A 24,903-nucleotide genomic window follows, 5' to 3' on the forward strand; every position below is an offset into this window, starting at 1 on the left:
TCTGTCCCGAGACCCCAGCAAAAATGGGCTTTTCATTTATTTGACTTTCATTATCCTTATATTTAGCCTCACAATTAAGTGTTTTACCATTTTCAGGACAACCAGGGCTGCAAGTATAACACAAAACAATTTCACATAAACAGTTGCATTCACAAGTTTTATTGACAAATGTCAATCAAAAAAATTAAGTCTGCCAAAGCAAAAACCTGATCAAAATGAATATATATGAATGCTGTAAGTGCAGAAATGGTTTGCTCAGAGGGAAATGTATATCCAACTAGTCAGTGACAACTGTGTGGAGTTTGTGAGCTTATTACAGTATTATAGATACTATGTCCTGGGATTTCCTATGATCTTCTATGTAGAAGATCCCCTTAGCTTCTAACAACCCTTGTGTCGCTTGTGAGGTCATAGAGGAAATAAATATGTTTAAAAGGGGTTAGAAGTCCAAAACGCACCAGCGCTACGGTGGGACTCATTGTGTTAAAGTATATTGCATTTGAGAGACAGAGCGAGACCATACTCTGTGTCAACTATATTGTGACTGGTAGTCAAAGTAAATGTGACATTGTGCTTGGGTACAAAATACTCTTGACAAAAAGTATTCTTAATTTTATTCTCGTTTAAAGTTGTGAATTTAATGTTCAGACAGAGAACAACAATAAAGTACACTTTTATTTAATCATTATTGTCTCACAGTTAATATACTGTTAAGGGTAGAGGGAATTAACTATAGGAGGGTAGAAAACAAACATTTCTATGGCAGAAAATAACCGTGTTTTTTTCCTTCTAGAAAGGCACTGATATATGTTTGTTTAGATGTACTTCAGTGCCTGAAAAGCATATTTAAAAAAGGCAAATAATATAATTATTTCACAGACTCTTCCAAAGTATATATTGCCATTGGTATCCAAGGGTGGATGATAGGAGGGTTCTGATTTAGTAGGGTTGATAGGAGGGTTCAGCGAGATTTGACTTTTTTCTAACAGATGATAACTAAGGCTACAAAAAAGCTATGCATTAGCTGAATGGAAGCGGATAATTATGAGTTTTTTACTCCGCTGGTCTCGGCTGGTCTCAGGAAGAAATTATGAGTCCTCACTGTCCGCGGCCAAGTCAAGACCGGACACTGAGACAAGACCATCTTGAGACCGGACTGAGTACTACAGTCTTCTTCCTCAGTCTCTGCCTCATTTGACGCAGGGGAAGCAGCAGCAGAACATCTTCTTGAAGGGGTTGTTCTTGTTGTGGCGCTTGGCCTTGCTGATTTTGACCAGTGCCTCCTGGATGGCCACATCTGTGTTCTGGACATTGGTCTGGATGGTGTTCATCATGGGGCCCTGCTCCTCCACCAGCAGAGCCACATCCAGGAAGATCTCATGGATGCTCTGGATCCTGCTCTCCAGGTCCAGTAGCTCTCGGTGGCGGCTCTCGATCTGGTTGAGCGCCGAGCGCGCTGTCTTGCCCTCTGACAGGATGTTCTCATTGAAGACGTTCCACTGGCCCGTCTCGATCATCTCCTCCACCTCTTCACCAGTCACCTCCCGCCCCACGATCTCCATCTGCCTCTGAATGTGGGCTTTGCAACTCTCCCTGTGGCTCATCTCTGCCTCATTGTAGTCGAACATGGCATCACGGAAGCTGTTGCTCAGGCAGGCGTACTGGGTCCTGGCGATGCGAGTCACGGCAGCATTGGAGCCATGCGCTGCCTCCAGCTCCCGCACTGCGGCGTCCATGTCCTTGAGGCACGTCAGCACACCCTCAGCACGGGCCTTGATGTCAGCTGCGATGGCGTTAGAGTCTCTCTTAACGACTGACATCCTAGTGGTGCCCTGGAGCACGCGTGAGTTCTGCTCACGGAGGCGTTTGACCTCGAGGCGGATAAGCTGGACCTCACGGTGGACCTGCTGGGACTGGGAGAAGACCTCCTCCAGTTCAGGGGTATTGTCCCACACCACAGCCTGGTGAGGGAGCTCCTCCTCCAGGTCCACATTGATGGAGTCCCCGGAGACGGACTCCCCGGACTCGGCATAGTCCATCTGCTCCACATGGCCGTTGGACTGGGACAGCTCCTGCATGTGGCTCAGACGGTCCCTCATGGTTGGGTCTGGGGCGAGAGAAGGAGAGGGGGAGGTGATAGAGGTGTAGACATGATCACTCACACACAAAAATACTATTGCTGGTGGTCCTGGCTGTTCACCATGACTGGGTGATAGCAAAGCTGTTAGAGATAAACCTATCAACATCATCACATTTACACTGAGTGTACAGAACATTAAGAACACCTGCCCTTTCCATGACATAGAGTGACCTGGTGAATCCAGGTGAAAGCTATGATCCCTTATTGATGTCACTTATTAAATCCACTTCAATCAGTGTAGATGAAGTGGAGGAGACAGCTTAAAGAAGGATTTTTAAGCCTTAAGACAATTGAGATATGGATTGTGTATGTGTGCCATTCAGAGGGTGAATGGGAAAGTCAAAAGACTTAAGTGCCTTTGAACAGGGTATGGTAGTAGGTGCTAGGCGCACTGGTTTCTGTCAAGAACTGCAATGCTGCTGGGGTTTTTCACACTCAACAGTTTCCTGTGTGTATCAAGAATGGTCCACCAGACAATGGACATCCAGCCAACTTGACACAACTGAGGGAAGCATTGGAGTCAACATGGGCAGCATTCCTGTGGAATGTTTTTCACACCCATTAGAGTCCATGCTCTGATGAATGGAGGCTGTTCTGAGAGCAAAAGGGGGGGTGCAACTCATTATTAGGAAAGTGTTCTTAATGTTTTAAAAACAGACAGACAGCAGCCTAAATACATACACTACATGGACACCCCTTGAAATGAGTGGATTCGGTTATTTCAGCCACACTCATTTCTGATAGGTGTATAAAATCGAGCACACAGACATGCAATCTCCAAAGACAAACATTGGCAGTAGAATGACCTTACTGAAGAGATCAGTGACTTTCAATGTGCCATTGTCATAGGATGCCACCTTTCCAACAAGTCAGCTCATCAAATTTCTTCCCTGCTAGAGCTGCCCCAGTCAACTGTAAGTGCTGTTATTGTGAAGTGAAAACATTTAGGAGCAACAACCGCTCAGTTGCGAAGTGGTAGGCCACACAAGCTCACAGAACAGGACCACCAAGTGCTGAAGTGCGTAGCGCGAAAAAATAGTGTCCTCAGTTGCAACACTTACTACCAAGTTCCAAACAGCCTCTGGAAAGAACATCAGCAGAATAACTGTTTGTCGGGAGCTTCGTCGGGTTTCCATGTCCAAGCAGCCACACACAAGCCTAAGATCACCATGCACAATGCCATGCGCATTGGACTCTGGAGCAGTGGAAACGCATTCTCTGGAGTGATGAATCCTAAACCAATCCAAATTAAGCATGAATCGGTCAGAAAACAGATTCAAACATTACTAATAGGTGTTTTTCCTCATATTGTTTATTTCGAAAAAATACCTCTTTTCTGTTATGACTGAATTGATGCTCCTCTCCTTCAGTTCAAACTTTTATGCATGTACCTGCATATGACTATCGGATAACAACTGTGCGCGTAGTGTTGGAGATACACAGTTTCTCGTGCCAACGAGAGGTAGGCATATCCCTCTTCTAATTGTTCTAATAGGCTATTCCTACATCTGCATTCAGATGCTTGTAAAATGGCTTTCACAATGTCAAATCATAGACTTTATTAGTTGAGCGACAACCAATGTAATTTGCTGTGTTATTGCCACCAAATGCGCTGTAGAAGGCGTTTTACCGGAGCTGTGTAGCCTCCTGGAGTGGACGCAACTCACAACCAACTTCTGATTGGGGTTTGCAATAATTCAGATTTTATTTAGATTGTTCAGGTTCACCATTAAGAAATAGTTTTGTTAGTTTTGCTTTAAACGGTCAGTGTATTTGATCATTTTTACATGAACATTGTCATTTCATAAAGGACAGCAATCATTTTTGCCAGCTGCGCATGGTCGCATTCATTCATTGGTCTGAGCGGGAGAAGCTCTCCATAAAATTCCAAACGGTCTAAACCATTGGTATAGCTACATCTGTCATCCCTTATGGCCAGGAGAGATTAAATAAATGAATATTAAAATAAAGACTTATCCTATGCTCTGATCAATTAAGCAACTTTTTAATAAAAAAATAAACATGCAGAGACCGTGAAGTTGTCATACCTGTTTTGGAAAAGAGTCCTTGATACTGAAACCTTCTGGTCTGACATACCCAGCAGCATTCACACGTCTACATTCACACGTCTTAACGAGAGAGAATAGTTGTGGGTGGCGTTTCTCACCAAACAAGTTCTTTACAGAGTTGGTTATTATCCGATTTATGGGCTTATCTAAAAATGTGTTTTACCTTTATAATTCATCAGATTGACAAAAGAGGCAGTAGTGTCTCCTCAGGTCTCGAGCATTGAGAGACATTGTCATCAAGATATTGATAAAATAAAGATGTTGAATGTTTATTTGCTAATTTATTTTATTCGTTCGTTTATTTGCGAATTCCTCGTTTATTTATGAATTCGTTTATTTGCGAATTCCTTTTGGAATCCCAAAAGGAATTCCCTCTTGATTCCAACAAATAAGATTGTAATATATTGTCTGATTCTGATATTTTTCTGAGGGTGTTATAGTTTTATCCTTCCTTGTTACAGCATTTTCTCCATCACAGCAATGATGGCTGAATGTCATCTAAACAGTTTGATAATTTTTCACCTGACAAACACAAGCTTTGAAGGGCAGAGCACCATACCTGTTCTGTTATGATGTAGACTACCAATATAACACGTTTTCATTCCAACATCCTATCCGACTTCGGTGCGACTTCAGGATGATTTGTGTTGACTGGCGGCGGCGTAGAACAATATTCCCACCAAGGCGTAGCATGGCTAACTTTAGCACTAAACCACCATGTGACTCTGGAATGAAGATGAGTTAGTTTGAAATATCAGGTGAAAGGGGCCAGCGAAGCCTATTTACCTGAAGCCATGCCCAATCCAGATCCCTGAATCCAGATCCCTGGTGGTCTAGCAGGTTTCCAGCTCACTTTGAATAATAAAAGATATCGGAACTGGGAGGAGTGGTTTAGTTTGGGTTATATTGGCATCAGTGAGGCAGACTATGTACGCTTTGGGGACGAGTGAAAGTACAAGTGATTGTTGGAAACTGCACAGCTGTCCAGAGCATTGCGTCACAACCGGACGAAAAATATTATGTTCTTGCCACAACATCCGAAAACCGGTTTTTCAGGCTTTAGCAGGAGTGTTCGACCAGTACTGTAGGGGGTCCACAAAAAAAGTTGATTTCCCTCCCCCCAATGTTTTTATGAATATCGCTAGCAACAACATAATAAATACATTTTGAATTACATAGGCTACCTACAGTAGAAAACAGGTGAATGTCTTCTTTCTAATGATGTCAACTTTATTTCTCAACACCTAATATTGCGCGAATTAAACTCATTGGAGCCAATTACACTTGGCGGCAGGTAGCCTAGTGGTTAGAGCGTTGGGCCAATCACCGAAAGGTTGCCAGAACGAATCCCCGAGCTGACATGGTAAAAATCTGTTCCTAGGTCGTCATTGTAAATGGGAATTTGTTCTTAACTGACTTGCCTAGTTAAATAAAGGTTAAATAAATGTAAAAATCACTGACTGCAGTATCTGACATATGCTTTGAAAAAGCACCAGTGAATAAATAGAATACCAGTGTGGCTGGTAAACTTTCTTGACTTGGACATACATTTTTGCTAACCTTTGTTTAACCAGCAAAAGAGCTGCTCTTTTGATTTTTGTTGTTGTTGTTGCTTAAATGTGTTTGGACTTTGGAATTACCTTTCTAGATAATAGGCTATATTAGAATTTACACTTCCTCTTCCAATTATAATGTGGGGAGGTCAAAATAATGAAAAACGACCTACCAAATCTATTCATTTTAAAATGTTGATTATTTCTCCTTGCCATTATCATTCACCTGATGATAAGTCAGGACATGTGGATTATTTTTTTTTTTAAATGTACGATTGGGGTCCCTGGGCCACTGCTGGAATTTCGTAGGGGCAAGGCCATTTGGCATTCAAGAGGGCTCCAAGGCCATTTGGCATTCAAGAGGTGCCATTTGGCATTCAAGAGATGCCATTTGGCATTCAAGAGGGCACCAAGGCCATTTTCCAGGACACCAAGGCCATTAACCAAAATAGCCAATTAAATTGATTTGAAAAGCAGTAGCTATTCTGTTAAGTAGCTATTCTGTTGTCTGATTCTGATATTTTTCTGAGGGTGTTATAGTTTTGTCCTTCATTGTTACAGCATTTTCTCCATCACAGCAATTACGTTTCTTAAAACTTGCTTGTTGATTAAGGGCTTGTAACTAAGCATATGGTCTCCCAGGTGGCGCAGCGGTCTAAGGCACTGCATCTCAGTTCTAGAGGTGTCACTACAGACCCTGGTTCAATTCCAGGCTGTATCACAACCGGCTGGGATTGGGAGTCCCATAGGGAAGAGCACAATTGGCCCAGCATCGTCCGGGTTAGAGTTTGGCCAGAGTAGGCCGTCAGTGCACCATACCTGTTCTGTTATTTAAAAAGTAATTCTATGTAAATGTACATAAATAATTAGCCTACATGTCAAAGAGTAGGTTATAGCCTATGCGTATTGGCTACAGTCTGTCATGTCCAGACCAAGCTAACATGAGGGAGGCGCCCGAAAATGTAGACAAACATTGATGAGACTTTTACTTATATATATATAGGCTAAACGCCAGTCATGTTTGACAAATATAATGATTCTGTCAACATACTTGAGACACTGTTCACTCAGATACTCTTAGAAAAGAAGGTGCTATCTAGAACCTAAAAAGGTTCTCCAACTGTCCCCAAAGGAGAACCCTTTGAAGATCCCTTTTTGGTTCAATGAAGAACTCTTTCTCCAGAGGGTTCCACTCTACATAGAACCAAAAAGGGTTCTACCTAGAACCAAAAAGGTTCTACCTGGAACCAAAAAGGGTTCTCCTATGGGGACAGCCTAAGAACCTGTTTGTGTAGGAGAGAACGGCCAGTGCCTGTTGTACACTGCAACATCACACACCTTGCAATCTGATGCATTTTGCAACTATTTAACCATAAACTGAATTGTTTAAAACCTGGACATTTTTTTTCTCCATTTTATGAGGCAATAGTAATGTTAAGGGGATTATTTTATTAACACTTTCTCATATGCCATTGAAACACAGCAACTTTCTTTTCGTACAAAAGTCGTGTTGAGATCTGGCTGACCATTTCTGGAGGTGGTCAGGCCTGCATTGTGTGCTTATTTCCCCTCACACTTCGAACACACTGACAGCTTCTTTGCATTTTGGTACACCAGAATTACATTAATTTCCAATGAAATGCTGCTTTTGCCTTGCAGCATTGTGTTGCAGAGGCAATTGCAGTGCGTTTGGTGTGGTGCAAATGCTTCAAACGGTATGCCAAACTGTATGCGTAGATGGCTTGACAGAAATGGTAGCAGAAGGTGAATGTTGAACTTTTGTGTTGCGCAAAGACGCTATCGGTGTGATTGAAGCGTTGGTCTAGATACAATCAGGCTACCGAAAACGCATACAGTGGGTGACTTCACCAGCACTCCTCCCACAAGTCTCCAGAAAACTTGTGTTTTGGGACCGAGAGACACCTATTATAAGATGTTTGCTGGCCTCATTAATGCTAGCCAGCTAGCTAATATTTAGAAAAACGCTTTTTTGTTTGGCTAGCTAGAGTTATGCTAACCCGTTTGCAATCCCTTTAGCATTGCTTGCTAGCTAGCTACAGAAGTTAGCTACAGTAGTTAGCTACTGCCATCAGTTGTTATTGTGTTATCATATTTTGCCTATTCCACCATTTGTAGAATGCATACTGACGTTTGAATATAGCGCGGAAAAAGGGTATCCGGACACACCGGACACGGTAGACCCATTTAAATGTAGATGCATGACGCGTTCGGAATTCCATGACCAGAACACTTTAATCAGAATACTAAAGCTGCATGAACTGTCAAGTCTAGACACGGCCTGAGAGACCGAGGTAAAAACAGATTCAGGTTGGCTATTAGACGGATATTCGCCTGTAGTTTTCCATACATCCACCAACAGCAGTTAGGGACCGTCAATATAGTGACAAATAAAACATTTCAAATTCCAATAGCTCTTTAACCATACTCCTAAATCTTTCTAAACTGGTTCTAGCTAACCCGATGGCATAGACACACATTGCACACACTTTTTTTTGTCAATTTACATCTTGCACTATTTTAAATAATTGTTTTGAATTTTTGAATTTCAATAGCTCCTTGGACATGTGATCTACTGACTCCAAACAAGGTTCCGAATGTACACTCAGTGGCCCTACACATTGCACACCCTTTAGTTTGTCCATTTTCATCTCACACAAATATTTACATGAGTTTTACATTTTTTCAATGTTTCTAATTTCAATAGCTCCCAATGTCCACTGACTACCCTTGTATATTGCACACCCTTAAGTTTGTCCATTTTCATGACACGATTTTACATTCATTTTGTAAACTTCAGAATTTCAAAAGCTCCTTGGTCATGTGACCTACTGACCTCAAACAAGGTTCAGAATGTACACTCAGTGGGCCTACACATTGCACACGCTTTAGTTTGTCCATTTTCCATTTCAATAGCTCCTTGGTTATAATAATTTCAATAGCTCCTACTCAAACTACTTTCAGAATGTCCACGGACTGGCAGAGACGGGCGCCGCGAGGCATCCAGTGCGGTAACGTGATCAATCCCAGAGCCCCGGGGAGAGTTCTCTTTTCTTTGTGAATGGGCAGGGCACCCTGGAATGGGTTCGCCCCGAGAGGGGGGCCCAAGCCCTGGAAAGTGTTGTGGTTTCGGCGGCGTCCAGTGAGCTCTCTCTGGCCCTTGAAAATTAAGGGTGTAAATCTCACGCCAGGCTGTACCCATATCCGCAGCAGGTCTCCAAGGTGAACAGCCTCTGGCATGTTATAACAATGTAGGTAAGGGAAGTTGGCAAAAAAATATCTGTAACTTACATTTTACATTTTTACATTTTAGTCATTTAGCAGACGCTCTTATCCAGAGCGACTTACAGTAGTGAATGCATACATTTCATACAATTTCATACATTTTTTTTTTTTTTTTCCTGTGCTGGCCCCCCGTGGGAATCGAACCCACAACCCTGGTGTTGCAAACACCATGCTCTACCAACTGAGCTACAGGGAAGGCTAACTAACGGGATAAGGATTTGCTCTAAGGGCTGGGTCGGTCGGGATGGGGTGCGAAGCGGGGCTCGAGCCATTGGAAGTTTGTTGTGCGGCCCATCTCGCGGTCTCTAGTGCGTGGTCTCGCAAGGGGCTGCGTGCGGTGACTCATCAGGGTGGTGTGTGGGGGGTTGGGTCCAGCAGTTGGCGGCAGCGCTTGCCGGCCCCACACATTGTAGATTGGGAGGTCTCCTCTACACTCACTAGACTTGAGGCAGAGACTAAACCCATTGGCCCCCCATGGCCCCGCATTGCATGAATCTGGCTCATGCCCTACAAAGTGGGGAGTGGTATATCCAGCTTGTTTGGGGAGGGAGGCCTACATCTGATGTGGGTGGTACCATCCACGCCCATTGATTCGCTGCGAAACCAGAAAATGGACAGAAGAATCCTAGGTTCCCACTGGGCATGGATCACTAAATGTCAACTTGATGAAATTCAAAAGAGCGTACCCACCTGTCGCGGTCACACTCAAATCACCCGTGAGGTGACTGTGACCCCCTCATGTCAAAGTGAGGAATATCGATGAAGTGCTGGTAAAGGTGGTTCCTATGGCTCTGTCCCAGATGGTTGATTGGGCAAGCAAATGATTGAAAGGGGATGATTCTTTTCTGTTGCTTCTTCCGACACCCGGTTGATGGTGCTGCTAGATACTGCGATGGGTATTTGGTTCTCAAGTCCGCTGAAGGTTAGTAGCGGCAAACTGATGTCCAGTTTGTAAGACAGAAAAGCCTCTGAGGATACCACCGGGCGTGACTCGAATGGATGCCAATTTGATGATATCGGTACACCTGTCAAACGGTAACGCAGGTGTCCTAAGGCGAGCTTAGGGAAGACAGAAACTTCCTGTGGAGCAGAAGGTTAAAATCTCGCTTGATCTTGATTTTCAGTATGAATACAGAACGATACTTCTGAATTTTTGGCTTTTAAGCAGGAGGTGTCAGAAAAGTTACCACAGGTATAACTGGCTTGTGGCGACCAAGCATTCATAGCGACGTCGCTTTTTGATCCTTCGATGTCGGCTTTTCCTATCATTGTGAAGCAGAATTCACCAAGTGTTGGATTGTTCACCCACTAATAGGGAACGTGAGCTGGGTTTAGACCGTTGTGAGAAAGGTTAGTTTTACCCTACTGATGATGTGTTGTTGCAATACTAATCCTGCTCAGTACGAGAGGAACTGCAGGTTCAGACATTTGGTGTATGTGCTTGGCTGAGGAGCCAATGGTGCGAAGTTACCATCTGTGGGATTATGACTGAACGCCTCTAAGTCAGAATCCCCCCTAAACGTAAAGATACCGTAACGCCGTGGATCTTCGGTTGGCTCAGTACGAGAGGGAAGTTGGCAATAGCCTGCCTCTTTTGGCAAGTGAGTAGAGCCGTTCGTGACGGGGTTGGGGTGCGGCCGGATGAGTTGCCGCCCCTCTCCTGATGCGCACCGCATGTTTGTGGGGAACCTGGTGCTAAATCACTCGTAGACGACCTGATTCTGGGTCAGGGTTTCGTGCGTTGCAGAGCAGCTCACTCACTGCGATCTATTGAAAGTCAAGGCGTCTTTCTCCACCATCCTCCTTCTTTACTTACGGGTTACCAGGTGCATGTAGAAGTGCCAGGGGCCAGAGGCCAGACACAGAGTGTGAGAGAGTCCAGGCAGGCAGGTACAAGGCATAAGACATTGACATTGGGCTCTGGATAGGTAGGCGGCTAGGTGGTGGTTGCCCATCCGCCCGGGCCCATCCTCTGTTGGGACTGTGAGTCAGGTTGGAACTCGCTGTGGAAGTCAAAAGGTCACCAGGTGCACGAGGAGGCCTCCCCCAAGGCGGGGGGCACTCAGAGTCCAAGCCGGGGTGGCCGGACTCAGCGGCAGGGGGCAGCACTCAGGCTGTGGAGGTTGGGGACTTAGTCTCTGAGCGGATAAAAGCGGGTGGGTCACCAGGTGCACAGAGCTTGTTTCAGGTTAACAGGTGCACAAGGAGGCATCTATCAAGGCAGGGGGCACTCCGAGTCCAAGCAGGGGCGGCCGAACTCGGGGGCTGGGGGCAGCACTCAGGCTGTGGAGGTTGGAGTGGGGACTTAGTCTGTGAGCAGAAAAAAGCGGGCAGGTCACTAAGAGCACAGAGCCTGTTTCGGGTTACCAGGTGCACAAGGAGGCCTCTATCAAGGCAGGGGGCACTCCGAGTCCAAGCAGGGGTGGCCGGACTCGGGGGCTGGGGGCAGCACTCAGGCTGTGGAGGTTGGGGACTTAGTCTCTGAGTGGATAAAAGCGGGCGGGTCACCAGGTGCACAGAGCCTGTTTAGGGTTACCAGGTGCACTAGGAGGCCTCTATCAAGGCAGGGGGCACTCCGAGTCCAAGCAGGGGCGGCCGGACTCTGGGGCAGGGGGCAGCACTCAGGCCATGGAGGTTGGAGTGGGGACTTAGTCTGTGAGCAGAAAAAAGTGGGAGCACAGAGTCGCCAGGAGCACAGAGCCTGTTTCGGGTTAGCAGGTTTACAGAGCCTGTTTTGAATTACTAGGTGCACAGAGCCTGTTTCGGGTTACTAGGTGCACGTGGTTCCTGACAGCGGGACTATAGACATTTTAGTAATTCCAGGGAGTAAGTTATACTCTAAGGCCAAGGGAGAGGGGAGTTGACCGGGTAGGGAGAGTAGGTGTGGAGGTCTGTAGTTCCAGGGAGTAAGCTATACACTCTCAGGCCCAGGGAGAAGGCAGGCAGGCGGGCAGGGAGTGTAGGCCAGGAGTCAGAGGTTACTAGGTTAAAGGGAGCCTGCCTGGAGGTCAGGAAGGCCCCAGGGAGAAGGCCCAAGTGAATAGGTGTGTGAGTGACACTGTACTTCAGGGGGGCAGAGCAGGCAAATTAATGTAAAATCGTGTGAGATTAAAATGGACAAACTAAAGGGTGTGCAATGTGTAGGCCCACTGAGTGTAGATTCTGAACCGTGTTTGAAGTCAGTAGGTCACATGACCAAGGAGCTATTGAAATGAGAAAATTTGAAAAATGTATGTAAAAACGTGTGTAATGAAAATGGACAAACTAAAGGGTGTGCAATATAGAAGGGTAGTCACTGGACATTCTGAACCTTGTTTGAGGTCAGTAGGTCATATGACCAAGGAGCTATTGAAATTTGAATGTAAAAAAAGTTTGTACTTTGTTTATGCTCCCTAACTCATTCACCTAGGAATACAAAAGGCTGCTCACATTTCCACATGTTTATTAGGTTTGCAAAGTGAATTAATGTCCAAATCGTGAAAATAAGACCTGTGCAATGCTGTGCGCAATTTTTCCAACATGACACTTATTTGGAGTCTGTGGTTTGAAAGCTATTGAGGTTTGAAAGCATGAATATCCATCAATATCCAGCCTGAAACTGTTTTTACCTCGGTGGCTCAGAGTATGTTTGGAGTATTTATTTCTCGCACATAAGGACAAGCTGACCAATACAATTGGTCAACTTTTGTACTATGGGGATAGTAGATTGACATAGGCTAGTGCTTTTGCAGTTTTTTACTGAACTTGTTGGCTGAGGAAAAGCAATGTGGACAGTTCTTCTATATGGAAGACCAAGAGTTTCAAATAGTCGTACCCGGAACACACCTTAACACTTGTAATTATAATTTTTCACTTGCTTTTTTCAAGTGTCAAATGTCATTTTTTGTACTCGTCATTGTTTTCACCTGTCCAGTGTGTGTTTACAGGCGATTTGAACACCTGTTATGGGCATTTTTACACTCGTTCATTACACCTGTTCAGTGTGCATTTACAGGTGATTAGAACGCTTGTTATGGGTATTTTACATGTGTTCATTACACCTGCTCAGCCTATTGGGTAAGGAATCGCGTTTTTGTAGTTGTTTTTGGATAATTGCCGAAAACAACTTATTTAGTAGCTAACGTCACATTTTGTGATAAAAAAAAAAAGCATTTATGTATTTAAAAAAACAACATTAAGGCTTCATAATTCAGAAAGGTCTTTTTTAATTTTAATAACCTATACATCATTCTTCCTTGTCTGAAGTATCAAGTGTGTGTGTGTGTGTGTGTGTGTGTGTGTGTGTATGTGTGTGTGTGTGTGTGTGTGTGTGTGTGTATATATATATATATATATATATATATATATATATATATATATATATATATATATATATATATATATATATATATATATATATATATATAAAAATTAGGACTCTTTCCATCCACCAGATGGGATTGTTTTGCGAAAAGTACCTACTTTTCCAAAACCCCATTTGTTTGAAAAATTAAAGCAATAATAGTCACTATACTTTCCAAACCACAAAGGCTGAATTAAAATGTTTTCTAAAAAAGAATTTATAAACAGTTACGGAGGCAGCGGAGGAAGGACCAGGGTGCACAACATTTGAGATAAATAAGCTTCTTGTGCCTATGGAAAATGTCTGGGATCTTTTATTTCAGCTCATGAGACCAACACTTTACATGTTGCATTTTGTATATACATCCATGTGAAAATGTGGTGCAAACTGAGACGTCACTGCTCTGGCTAGCTGTCTGTCCAGTACATAACATGCACATATCTAATGTTATATTTTAAGGCTACCTCTGCACAGTTTATTTTGTCATCGATAGGATGTACATTTATCCTACTTATTCCCTGACATTGTCCAAGTTCTGATTTCTCATTAAGAGAAATAAACATTTACAGTAGACATTTTCCCGATCATAGCCTAGCTCAAAACTAATGACACTGTTTCAGCATGTAGACCTGCTAAATTACTCACATCCAGCATTAGAAACAGAATAAACTAAAATAATTCTGTATTTATTTCAGATGTAACAATTGTTCATGAAGCAAACATTGTATGACTTGGAGAAGATGTGGTAGAAAGAAGCTGTCTGTTTTCCTACCCCTCCTTCATCCATGGTGCTCATTCAACATAGCATTTGGAGATTCCTGTGAACATCAACAGTCATAAACATGTCATTCTGAACAGCAACATCTTCCTAACAAGAATTTAGACCAGTTGACAATTCAACAGAATTCAGTCTTGTTCATGTTGATGATTGGTACATGAGACAGATAACAAGATAGCAAGCCATGGTATATCAGACCGTATACCACTGGTATGAGTCAATATTACTTGTTTACTGTTGCAATTACGTTGGTAACCTTGGGGGTTGGTCGTGCCTGGATACAGCCCTCAGCCGTGGTATATTGTCCATATACCACAAACCCCTGAGGTGCCTTATTGCTTAAATATAACACAGATACATGTGCATGTGAGGTTTCAAATAATAATGTTACTACTACTAGCTTGCTCTCTCCCTGCTTTTCCTGAACATGTTTATCTGATATAGCTAGTTGTTATTGTTCTTCCTTGCTCATCCAAAGCAGGCTTTTCTCCTCCTCGCTAGTCTTCAGATGCTTGACTACATGATCATCATGTTGTGGTTGTAACATGGACATTGCATTAGAACAACATCTAGATACACTCTTAGAAAAAAGGGGTTCCAAAAGTGTTCTTCTGCTGTCCCCTTAGTATAACCCTTTTTGGTTCTAATCTAGCCTTAAGCGTGGTATGCACAAGATCGCTAACGTTAGACAGAGATACTTATATAATGGGGAGATGCTCATGTCTCCTCCCTAAAAATGGGAGTCATCCCAAAGCGGAAGGCAGGCGACAAGCTTGGGTTAGTTATACACAATTTTGGTTTAGGCAAATATGTTTTATACTAAACCAAGACAGACCACAGCCTATCGTTTCCAATGGGGACAAATTAGTCATAGTGGGCACAATAAGCAAGGAGGTGGGCAGAGCCAAGCACGAGGTAGCGAGATCCTATTGGCCCGTTCTAGCACTCATCTGTATATTTCCGTCGGAGAACGCCTACTATGTGAAGTACGCGTGTGCAATGACTCAATTTGCCTTTGCACGCCTTCTAAACAACGCGATTTTTAAAAACTTTGGCAAATAGTAAAGTATACAACATTTTGTCCACTCTGTTCATAACATATTATAGTTTTAGTAACAGAAAACTGTATTGATATCAAAAGTTTCATCGATGAGAAAATCTGCTGAATGTCGGGCAAAATCCATCTCCTTCCACTGGGCTGCCTTTCACTACCATATTTGGTAGTGAGTGGTAAAGCCAAAGCGGATGCTTCATGGTTCTAGCTGTGGTTTAGGGGTGTGTTCGTAAATTCAATCTGGAGTGCCAGAGAGCAAGTTCTGGGCGTTCGTAAATTCAGTGTATTGTCAGATTGTTCGTTCGTAAATTCAGAGCGCACACTGTACGCTCTGGCCGAGGAGTAGGGTTGATCCGAGCTTTCTGACCTCACAACGGCAGTCAAGCACCCGAGCTAACTGGCTAATGTTGGCTAGCTTGCTAGCTACTTCCAGATATAAATGAGAGACCACCTCACTCTGATCATTTTACTCGCCCCTAGCAGAGCTGGTTAGGCTGTTTTCCAGAGCGTTGGTGACTGTAACTACTGCTGGAAACAATTTAATTACACTTTTTTTTGCCGAAGTTAATTGAAACTGGCCATATTCAACGGGTGTTGAGCGTTCGTAAATTCATCAGTCATAGTTATTCTGCTCCTGAAATCGGAGTAGATAGCCAGAGTGAATTTACGAACGCACCTATAGGTCTTCACATTTTGCCCATACATCTGGCCTTATTGTGGACAGATTTTGGAGAGTGAAACATCTCGCTTCGCCTCTTTCTCTCTTCGTTAGCTTGCTAGTTACAAGTACACTAATATGGCTAGCTACAGTAGGTAGACTGCATGTGTATGCTAGCTAGTTAGTCAGCTAGCTAAGAGTCAAATTAAGCTGCACAAATAATTATGTTTAGACTTATCTTGAAATGTGAATCCTGCGTTTGCTTAAGTTAAATAGTAGCCAGCTACTAGCATAACTAGCTAACGATAGCATATCAGTTATCGAGGGTTCCTTGGTAGCTCATCGTCTGTTTCATGCAGCTGCCGTTGTGTTGAAATGGACTGCTCGGCAATCTGTACAAACAACACATTTTAAAAGACTGCATATTAATGTCAATGGGTCACTTTCTAGCAACTTTATTTATCAATACGTCGTTGCAGTAAGGTGTGTATACCAGGATGGCCGAGTGGTTAAGGCGTTGGACTTAAGATCCAATGGACATATGTCCGCGTGGGTTCGAACCCCACTCCTGGTAGAAAGTTTTGCTCAAGGAAAGCACTTCCATCGAAAATATGCGGCGTTGTTATTCAATTGAAGTGGTTGTGGTACTGTAAACGGGTTGTACAGTAGTGTGTTTAGCTTGTTACATGCTACAGTCAGTCTGTAGCAATAAATAACATTAAAACGTTAGAGCGTAATCTGGCTACACTTTCAGTGTGTTACATTGTAACAACGTAATCCGGCAACACTTTCAGTGTGTTACATTAAACCATATATGATAGTTGGGCTGCTGTTATTGTAACACCTTCATGTCACATAAGAAGCAGTTGAATATATTAAATGACTATAAATGTCTTGTTTATGTCAAATGATAAACTGTAGCCAAGGCTACCCCCTACTGGTCAATAAAATATATTGCCTTGATTCTCTACGATGTAATAATAACCTAATGTTGTTGTAATAAAAACGGTGGGTTATGATGTTTGCTTTACCAAAAATGTATACAATGTGCTGATTATTGAAATATGCAACATGTACTTGACTTTTACTAGTATTTTACTCATGAGCTTCCCGCCACATCTCTAGAATATTTTTACAGTAAGCCTCGGCCCTAGTATTTAATCAATGAATAAATGACAAGACAATGTGTCCTGCTGGACACAAGGGGGCGCTAGAACTCCTTTATGTGTAGCCCTGCACTACGTGTCCTTTCACATTCACAATTTTCAGGCCAGGGACACCACATTTTTTATTTTATTTAACCTTTATTTAACTAGGCAAGTCAGTTAAGACTAAATTCTTATTTACAATGACGACTACACCAGCCAAACCCGGACGATGCTGGGCCAATTGTGCGCCGCCCTATGGGACTCCCAATCACGGCCGGTTGTGATACAGCCTGGATCATCTCCATCACAGAATAATAATAGAGCAGTATTATGTATCTCAGAAAGCAACACTTTATCCTAGGTTTACATATATCTATGTAACTACACAGAAGGGTTCCAGGTAGAACCCTTTTGGGTGTAAGAGTGATGAAACTTATTGCAATATCTGAGACAGATACTGCTGCCGGTGTATTCAAAGTGTAATATTAAATGTTGACTTGGCATGTAACGGTGACCTGTCACCTGCCTATATGTGGCCCATCATGAGGCTGCATTTGGCCTATTGTTATTTTCCATTCAAATCAACTGCTCTCTCTCTCTCTCTCTAACTGGTTTATAGGTCAGGTTAGGTCTTACATTCCATCTTCAATTTGCAGTCTTCCTCCCAGGTCGGCTCATTTTACCTGTGCGGTTACCTGACACCTGTGCAAGGGCCCTGCTGAGCCCTCATTTGTGCAATCAATCCTCTTCTATGGTCTGCGCGAGGAAGCGCACACAAAGAGGCAGTGACAACTGAAACGAGGGAGGGAGAGGGGACAAGGCAACATCACTAAAGCCACCGGGGCCCAGGCAGAGGATGTTGTTTAGATTTCCATTAGGCCTACTCAATCTTGACCAGCAATGGTTGCCTTTGGGATGTTGGCCTTTAATATCAATTATATATTTAGGCCAATCCTAGAGAGGCTTACTCATTATTAATTATATATGTGTGTGTGTCTGATTAACTCAAGATAAATGAAAGGAAAACCTAATTCAAAGGGATGAATGTGAAACTTGCACCACTGTCATTGTTTCTAGTTTATCCCAGAAGAGCTATCCACACTTGTAAACTACACTGCTATCAAATATTTTCCCACCTACCTTGATGATCTTCAAACTGTTGACATGCAACCATGTTTCATAAACGCACATCATCAATAGTTTCAGATTGCATATCTCATAGCTATAATATAGTTATAACATATAGGAAATAGGCCTACTGTATAGGGTATGTTGCATTGTCAATGTCAACAGATGAATGTCATTGAGGCTTTTGCTTTTTTTGTAACATGTAACCGCTCTGAGATATCAAGCATCTTCAGTGGCATGGAATGTATCGCCTTGACTGCAGACAAGCACAAAGCATATGAAAACTATTATTTGAGACATTGGAAGGCAAACAACAATAGCAGCCCAAGTTCTATTAGCCCTAGTCCATGTGAAATGAGTGGCCTAATCAAACTAAATCAATAATAATGAACCAATAACCACAAGATCCATATATTTGAGATAAAGTGACACAACAGAAAAACACATAAATTGTATTTTGGGTACGGTTACATCTTAACATTTTTGATTGAGTTGGTTGCCACACGCGATTCAAAAGTTTTCATATCCTTCGTCGGGGGACCACCGTCATGGCTGGAAAGAGTACAGCTTTCATTTTTTTTGCATTTGAGCCAACCACTGTCCTAACCTAACCTAATGCACATAACCTGCCACGTTAATTATCCTAACCCGCTGCGGAAATTCTCTTAACCTGCTACGAAAATTCAACTCTGACAAAAACGGTTGGCCTGTCCATTCCAGTCAAAACCGGGAACCAACTCGAGCGCGTGTGCGCGCGGTCACGTGACGCCGACCGCGCCATGTTTCCATCTGCGCGTCAGAAGTTTGCGGGCAGGCAGGGAAAGGTAGCAACAGGAACAAAGTTTGGGACGGACTCCCTCGTTAGCTGAGCGGGTTTCTCCCGTAAAATGAGCTAACATTTTTTCATCAACAAAAAAACTGAACACACCCGATAACCATCAGGAAGACAACGGACCCACAAAAAGGAGTTTCTTAGATGCTTTGGAAAATTGCTATTGTGAAGTGTGTGGATGTGCTGGACTGTGCTTTTTAGCATAGTTTGGAGTGCCCCCGCCTCTTAAAATGGCTTAAAGGTCCTCGTGTTGATATATTTTAACATTTAAGATAGCTTCTAATTTTTCACAAATACAGCGAACTTTTAATTATATTTTTTTGTGCCAAAATACGCGGATTTTCCACGATCGCGCCCCCTGACTGACAGGAGCGAAGGTGAGTGTGATTTGTTTTGCAAACACTCGAGATGAAAATATGGCTACATAGTAGCCGAAATAGGCTATCATTATTTACGCCAATACACTCAAGAAAACACAATGTAGCCTACTTGCCAAATCAATAAATCATCTATTGTCTGAGATTGTGTAAGGACCTTGTGATCCAACTAGCAATGCATCATTTCTTGAACCACTTGTTGAATCATATTTGCTGTTTTTGCAAGTGTAACAGTGCCATATCCCATAGTTCAAAAGTCTGCTAGCCACATATCTTTAATGTTCGTACTAATCTGATCGAATTAAAATGACAGATGTGTATTGGCCTGGAAATTGCAGACATTGGTGCCATTCAAAGCAAACTATTCGTGTTTATAAGATATTTCTAACTGGGTATAGCTACAACTGTATACTTTAGTGCAATCAATTCTAGATATGCTAGCTATTTAATGCAATTTACTGAAAGGTTTAAAGGTCCTTTAACTTGGCTAAACTAGTCGACTGGGTCCGTTGCTGATGTTTTTGCCTTCGGTTGTCAAAGCAACTTTAATTTTTGGAGGAGGAACTGAAATTGAGAACACACTGGCCAATTGGTTTTTCTGTTTTTCATCTTTACAGATACTATATTTGGATGCTTACATCACTCCCCTAGCATTAATACTTAGGCTAGTTACAGATAAAACGTGTCCCTACTGAGTCTTCATTGCTCTCATGGTAGAGACATACTAGTGTTATTCAAATGAACATTGTGGTCTTATGAAGGGTTTCTTTTTGTATTATTTTTTAAAACCTTTATTTAACTAGGCAAGTCAGTTAAGAAAAAAAATTGTATTTATAAACTGAACTACTTAAACTCTTCATGAGGTATACAATGTAAAGTGTTGATGTATGCAATGACATTACCGTTCATCTATTCTGGATGAACTCTGGTGACAGATTTAGTTAACTTTCACCTCAATTTCTATATAACCTCCAATTAATTCTCTGCCAAACGTCATCCTTCTCTGATTTGCTCAGTAAGATCACATAACATTCCCATTAAATGTGTACATGACAAATCACAGCACAACTCACCACATAGAGGTCAAATTATTTAAAGTAAATGATTTGTGAAAACAGTGTGGAATGCATTTCTAGAGCTCCTCGGATAATAATGGATGGCGTTGTCCTGAGTTTAGTGTAGAGAGAGGTGAGTTCACACTCTGCTTTTAGGCCAGGTCAACAACCTCGCTTTGTGCACTCTCACAACACACACACAGCTGTCAGCTTATCCTGTGTCGCGGAACAACCCTTCCCCTCAGCCTCTTTGGCATGGCCCTACACCTGTGTGTGTAAGGTGTGTATGTCAGTGGGGTATGGTGAGAAAATCTTCCATTTTAATGAGAAGTCTCATCTTCTTACTTCTGCAGGGCAGCTGCTTTTAACCAGCACAGCATTTTTCTAGCTGTCTTATAAAACAGGAGAGTTCTGTTGTGGTCATAGTTCTCTGACACATATAGATGAGTAGTTTTTTCATGTGATGTTATTACGCAAGACCAGATTCAATCAACCAACCAAGCTAGGCCTCAATAGCATCCAAGGAAATAATATGTAGTTAAAAACTTTCAGTACATTTGTTTTTCATGTTTAGGTGACGTTGGATCTGAAGAAGTGGGACTCCTTTTAAAAAGTGAACAGATTAACATTCTAACGGAGGTAAACAGACGAGGACCTGGTGGATAAAATGGCTACCATGGCGTCACCTGGCGACGCTATCGAGGGAGCAGCCAATGATGAGTTCAATGACATCATCAAATGGAGATCTGGTACGTCCAATCATTGACCTCTTAATTAGTAAAAAGCATTTATCTTTTGGCGCATTGACCTTGTTGGCAATGGCTGAGTCAACTGACGTTAGTGTGTGTGGTGTGTGTGTGTGTGTGTGTGTGTGTGTGTGTGTGTGTGTGTGTGTGTGTGTGTGTGTGTGTGTGTGTGTGTGTGTGTCATGGATTCCACATGAGGTCAGATAAGATATGACCGCATGGCTATGTGCAGTGTGTTAACAGTCAATAGTGTGTGTGTGTATATATATATATATATATATATATATATGTGTGTGTGTGTTGCAAGGTACGTGCACAAAGACATCAGTCCAAAGGAAATGCTAACAAGGCCAGAAATCCTGTTTAAGGTGGATAACTTTAGTTCCCATTGTTGGAGTGACAGAAAGAACCTATGGGAAAAAGAGAGAGCAAGATATGGTTTGAGGTAAGGACTCGAGCGAGGGAGGAAGGGAGATGGGGAGGAAGGAGAGCTACAAAGACAGAGGAGAAAGAGAAAGCAAAGGGAAAGGGAGAAATGCAGGGATGGGTTACAAGCCACACCTTTCATTCCCTCTCCTTTTGAACTCCTCATTCTCATAATATGAGTTAGTCAGCCCTGAGTCTTGTGTCTGTGTGTGTCTGTGTGTGGCATTGAGAGCCTTTTACGTGGCAGTTCTCCCATAGTGTTTGAGTGTCCTGATTGTAACAGTGATTAGGCCCAGGGTCATTGTTCTATGCAATGCTGTGCTGTGTCGTGTTGACTGTTGAAAGCATTTTGAAACTGTCATCACTGGGGAGGTTGACAGTCCGTGTGTCTCAGTGTCAGTGAGTGTATGCAGTCACTTTGCCACAGTTGGGAGGACATGACTGTGTTAGCCCATAGGGCAGCTACAGTGGTTATCCTTTTCCCTGGTCCTGTCTCCCAGTGGTTTTAAGTTCCAGCCCTCAGAGCGGGCACTAAGCCCAGCTTTTTGGAACGCTAGCAGATTCCAGGCCAGGAATTCAACCATTCCGTTGGACTTTGTAATTTACAACGCTTGTCTCCAGACCACAATGCTTTTCTTATAAGGATTTAGGTTGCCTAGCAACCCTAAGAGTAGTGTTTTCTTTTACCTCTCAGATGGAGAATTTAGCACATAGCTGAGGCGCTCTCTGAGAAATATAGCCGATACTAGGGATGTGACAAATGGACAATTTGGCTTAATGGTTTTCCATTAAAACTTCAATGTCAATTCTTATATACAGTACCAGTCAAACGTTTGGACACACCTACAGATTCCAGGGTTTTTCTTATTTTTTTTTCTCTTTTCTACATTGTAGAATAATAGTGAAGACATCAAAACTATGAAATAACACATATGGAATCATGTAGTAACCCAAAAAGTGTTAAACAAATCAAAATATATTTGAAATTCTTCGAAGTAGCCACCCTTTGCCTTGATGACAGCTTTGCACACTCTTGGCATTCTCTCAACCAGCTTCATGAGGTGGTCACCTGGAATGCATTTTAATTAACATGTGTGCCTTTTTAAAAGTTAATTTGTGGAATTTCTTTCCTTCTTAATGCGTTTGAGCCAATCAGTTGTGTTGTCACAAGGTAGGGTTGGTATACAGAAGATAGCCCTATTTTTTTAAAAGACGAAGTCCATATTATGGCAAGTAAGGCTCAAATAAGCAAAAAGAAACAACAGACTATCATTACTTTAAGGCATGAAGGTCAGTCAATTCAGAAAATGTCAAGAACTTTGAACGTTTCTTCAAGTGCAGTCGCAAAAAGCATCAAGCGCTGTGATGAAACTGGCTGTCATGAGGACCGCCACAGGAAAGGAAGACCCAGAGTTACCTCTGCTGCAGAGGATAAGTTCATTAGAGTTAATTGCACCTCAGATTGTAGCCCAAATAAATGCTTCACAGAGTTCAAGTAAGAGACACATCTCAACATCAACTGTTCAGAGGAGACTGCGTGAATCAGGCCTTCATGGACGAATTGCTGCAAAGAAACCACTACTAAAGGACACCAATAAGAAGAAGAGATGGGCCAAGAAACACAAGCAATGGACATTAGACGAGGGGAAATCTGTCCTTTGGTCTGAAAAGGCCAAATTTGAGATTTTTGGTACCAACCGCCGTGTCTTTGTGAGATGCAGAGTAGGTGAATGGATGATCTCCGCATGTGTGGTTCCCACCGTGAAGCATGGAGGAGGAGGTGTGATGGTGTGGGGGTGCTTTTCAAGGTACACTTAACCAACATGGCTACCACAGGATTCTGCAGCGATACGCAATCCCATCTGGTTTGTGCTTAGTGGGACTGTCATTTATTTTTCAACAAGACAATGACCCAACACACCTCCAGGCTGTGTAAGGGCTATTTGAGTGATGGAGTGCTGCATCAGATGACCTGGCCTCCACAATCACCCGACCTCAACCCAATTGAGATGGTTTGGCATGAAGCGGACCGCAGAGTGAAGGAAAAGCAGCCAACAAGTGCTCAGCATATTAGGGAACTCCTTCAAGACTGTTGAAAAAGCATTCCAGGTGAAGCTGGTTGAGAGAATGCCAAGAGTGTGCAAAGCTGTCATCAAGGCAAAGGATTTGTTTAACACTTTTCTCGGTTACTACAGGATTCCATATGTGTAACTTCATTGTTTTGATTCTACAATAAAGAAAAACCCTTGAATGAGTAGGTGTCCAGACTTTTGACTGGTACTGTATATCTCATCAATCTACACACAATACCCCATAATGACAAAGTGAAAACAGGATTTTAGAATTTTTTGCTAATAGATATAATTACTATGTAGTTACATAGACACACAAATACCTTATTTACGAAAGTATTCAGACCCTTTGCTATGAGACTCAAAATTGAGCTCAGGTGCATCCTGTTTCCATTGATCATCCTTGAGATGTTTCTACAACTTGATTGGAGTCCAGCAGTGGTAAATTCAATTGATTGAACATGATTTGGAAAGGCACACATCTATCTATATAAGGTCCCACAGTTGACAGTGCATGTCAGATCAAAAACCACACCATGAGGTTGAAGGAATTGGCCGTAGAGCTCCGAAACAGGATTGTGTCGAGTAGCAGATCTGGGGAAGGATACCAAAAAGATTCTGCAGCATTGAAGGTCCCCAAGAACACAGTGGCCTTCATCATTCTTAAATGTAAGAAGTTTGGAACCGCTAAGACTCTTCCTAGAGCTGGCTGCCCGGCCAAACTGAGCAATCAGGGGAGAAGTGCCTTGGTCAGGGAGGTGATTTATGGTAGAGTGGCCAGACGGAAGCCACTCCTCAGTAAAAGGCACATGACAGCTCGCTTGGAGTTTGCCAAAAGGCACCAAAAGGACTCAGACCATGAGAAACAAGACTCTTTGGCCAGAATCCAAGCATCACATCTGGAGGAAACCTGGCACCATCCCTACGGTGAAGAACCAAGGTGAAGTTGGTTTTATATTCACACATTCGAACATTCAACCGACATTCAACAGACATTCGCCAAAAGCCATTTAAAATCAATAACTAATTCATTGTTTGTCACAGAAACATAAAAATAGATATGGTTTATTCTATAAATGTCGAGCATCCTTTTTCAACCTTTGTTTTGAATACAAATTCCAGTTTTGATTTGATAGAAATACCTCAAATCTATCAAATGCCATTTAAAGCGGTATAAATCAATAACAAATTCACCGATTGTCACAGAAACATCAAGGACTTC

At 42.6% G+C, this 24,903-nt stretch overlaps 2 protein-coding genes, 1 non-coding gene and 1 pseudogene across 6 annotated transcripts in view; 3 read left to right on the forward strand and 1 right to left on the reverse strand.

Moving 5' to 3' along the window:
- Positions 1-597: 597 nt before the first annotated feature.
- On the reverse strand, positions 598-5,181 carry LOC106608006 (syntaxin-11). 4 transcript variants are annotated; one of them, XM_014205618.3, is made up of 2 exons: positions 4,996-5,181; positions 598-2,107 (listed from the first exon to the last, which is right to left on the reverse strand). In XM_014205618.3, exons 1-2 carry the CDS (start codon positions 5,003-5,005, stop codon positions 1,191-1,193), a joined length of 927 nt encoding a protein of 308 aa, XP_014061093.1. In that variant the 5' UTR covers positions 5,006-5,181; the 3' UTR covers positions 598-1,190. The 4 variants fall into 4 exon arrangements, with proteins under 4 accessions (XP_014061093.1, XP_014061092.1, XP_014061094.1 ...); XM_014205617.3 differs by lacking the exon at positions 4,996-5,181 and adding an exon at positions 4,769-4,976; XM_014205619.2 differs by lacking the exon at positions 4,996-5,181 and adding an exon at positions 4,189-4,722.
- Positions 5,182-9,988: 4,807 nt separating this feature from the next.
- Positions 9,989-10,866, forward strand: LOC145879910 (uncharacterized; annotated as a pseudogene).
- A 5,522-nt stretch (positions 10,867-16,388) lies between these two features.
- On the forward strand, positions 16,389-16,471 carry trnal-uaa (transfer RNA leucine (anticodon UAA)). Its single transcript has one exon. It is a non-coding gene; the product is annotated as a tRNA-Leu (tRNA).
- Positions 16,472-18,960: 2,489 nt separating this feature from the next.
- Positions 18,961-24,903, forward strand: part of utrn (utrophin) — a 306,152-nt gene continuing 300,209 nt past the window's right edge. Inside the window, exons 1-2 of the mRNA XM_082976950.1 lie at positions 18,961-19,382; positions 21,012-21,186. Coding sequence (XP_082833076.1) covers positions 21,105-21,186 — 82 coding nt within the window. The 5' untranslated portion in view covers positions 18,961-19,382; positions 21,012-21,104. The remainder of the gene's footprint in view (positions 19,383-21,011; positions 21,187-24,903) is intronic.

The sequence above is a fragment of the Salmo salar genome, chromosome 06 (genome assembly GCF_965601325.2).
Source record: "Salmo salar chromosome 06, fSalSal1, whole genome shotgun sequence".
NCBI lineage: Eukaryota > Metazoa > Chordata > Actinopteri > Salmoniformes > Salmonidae > Salmo > Salmo salar.

Bases quoted from the DNA above. Each gene is read 5' to 3' on its own strand.
- LOC106608006 (XM_014205617.3), bottom strand. From the start codon at position 4,811: ATGAAAACGTGTTATATTGGTAGTCTACATCATAACAGAACAG. The intron at 2,108-4,768 runs GTATGGTGCTCT...CTCTCGCCCCAG, and splicing joins TCTACATCATAACAGAACAG to ACCCAACCATGAGGGACCGT.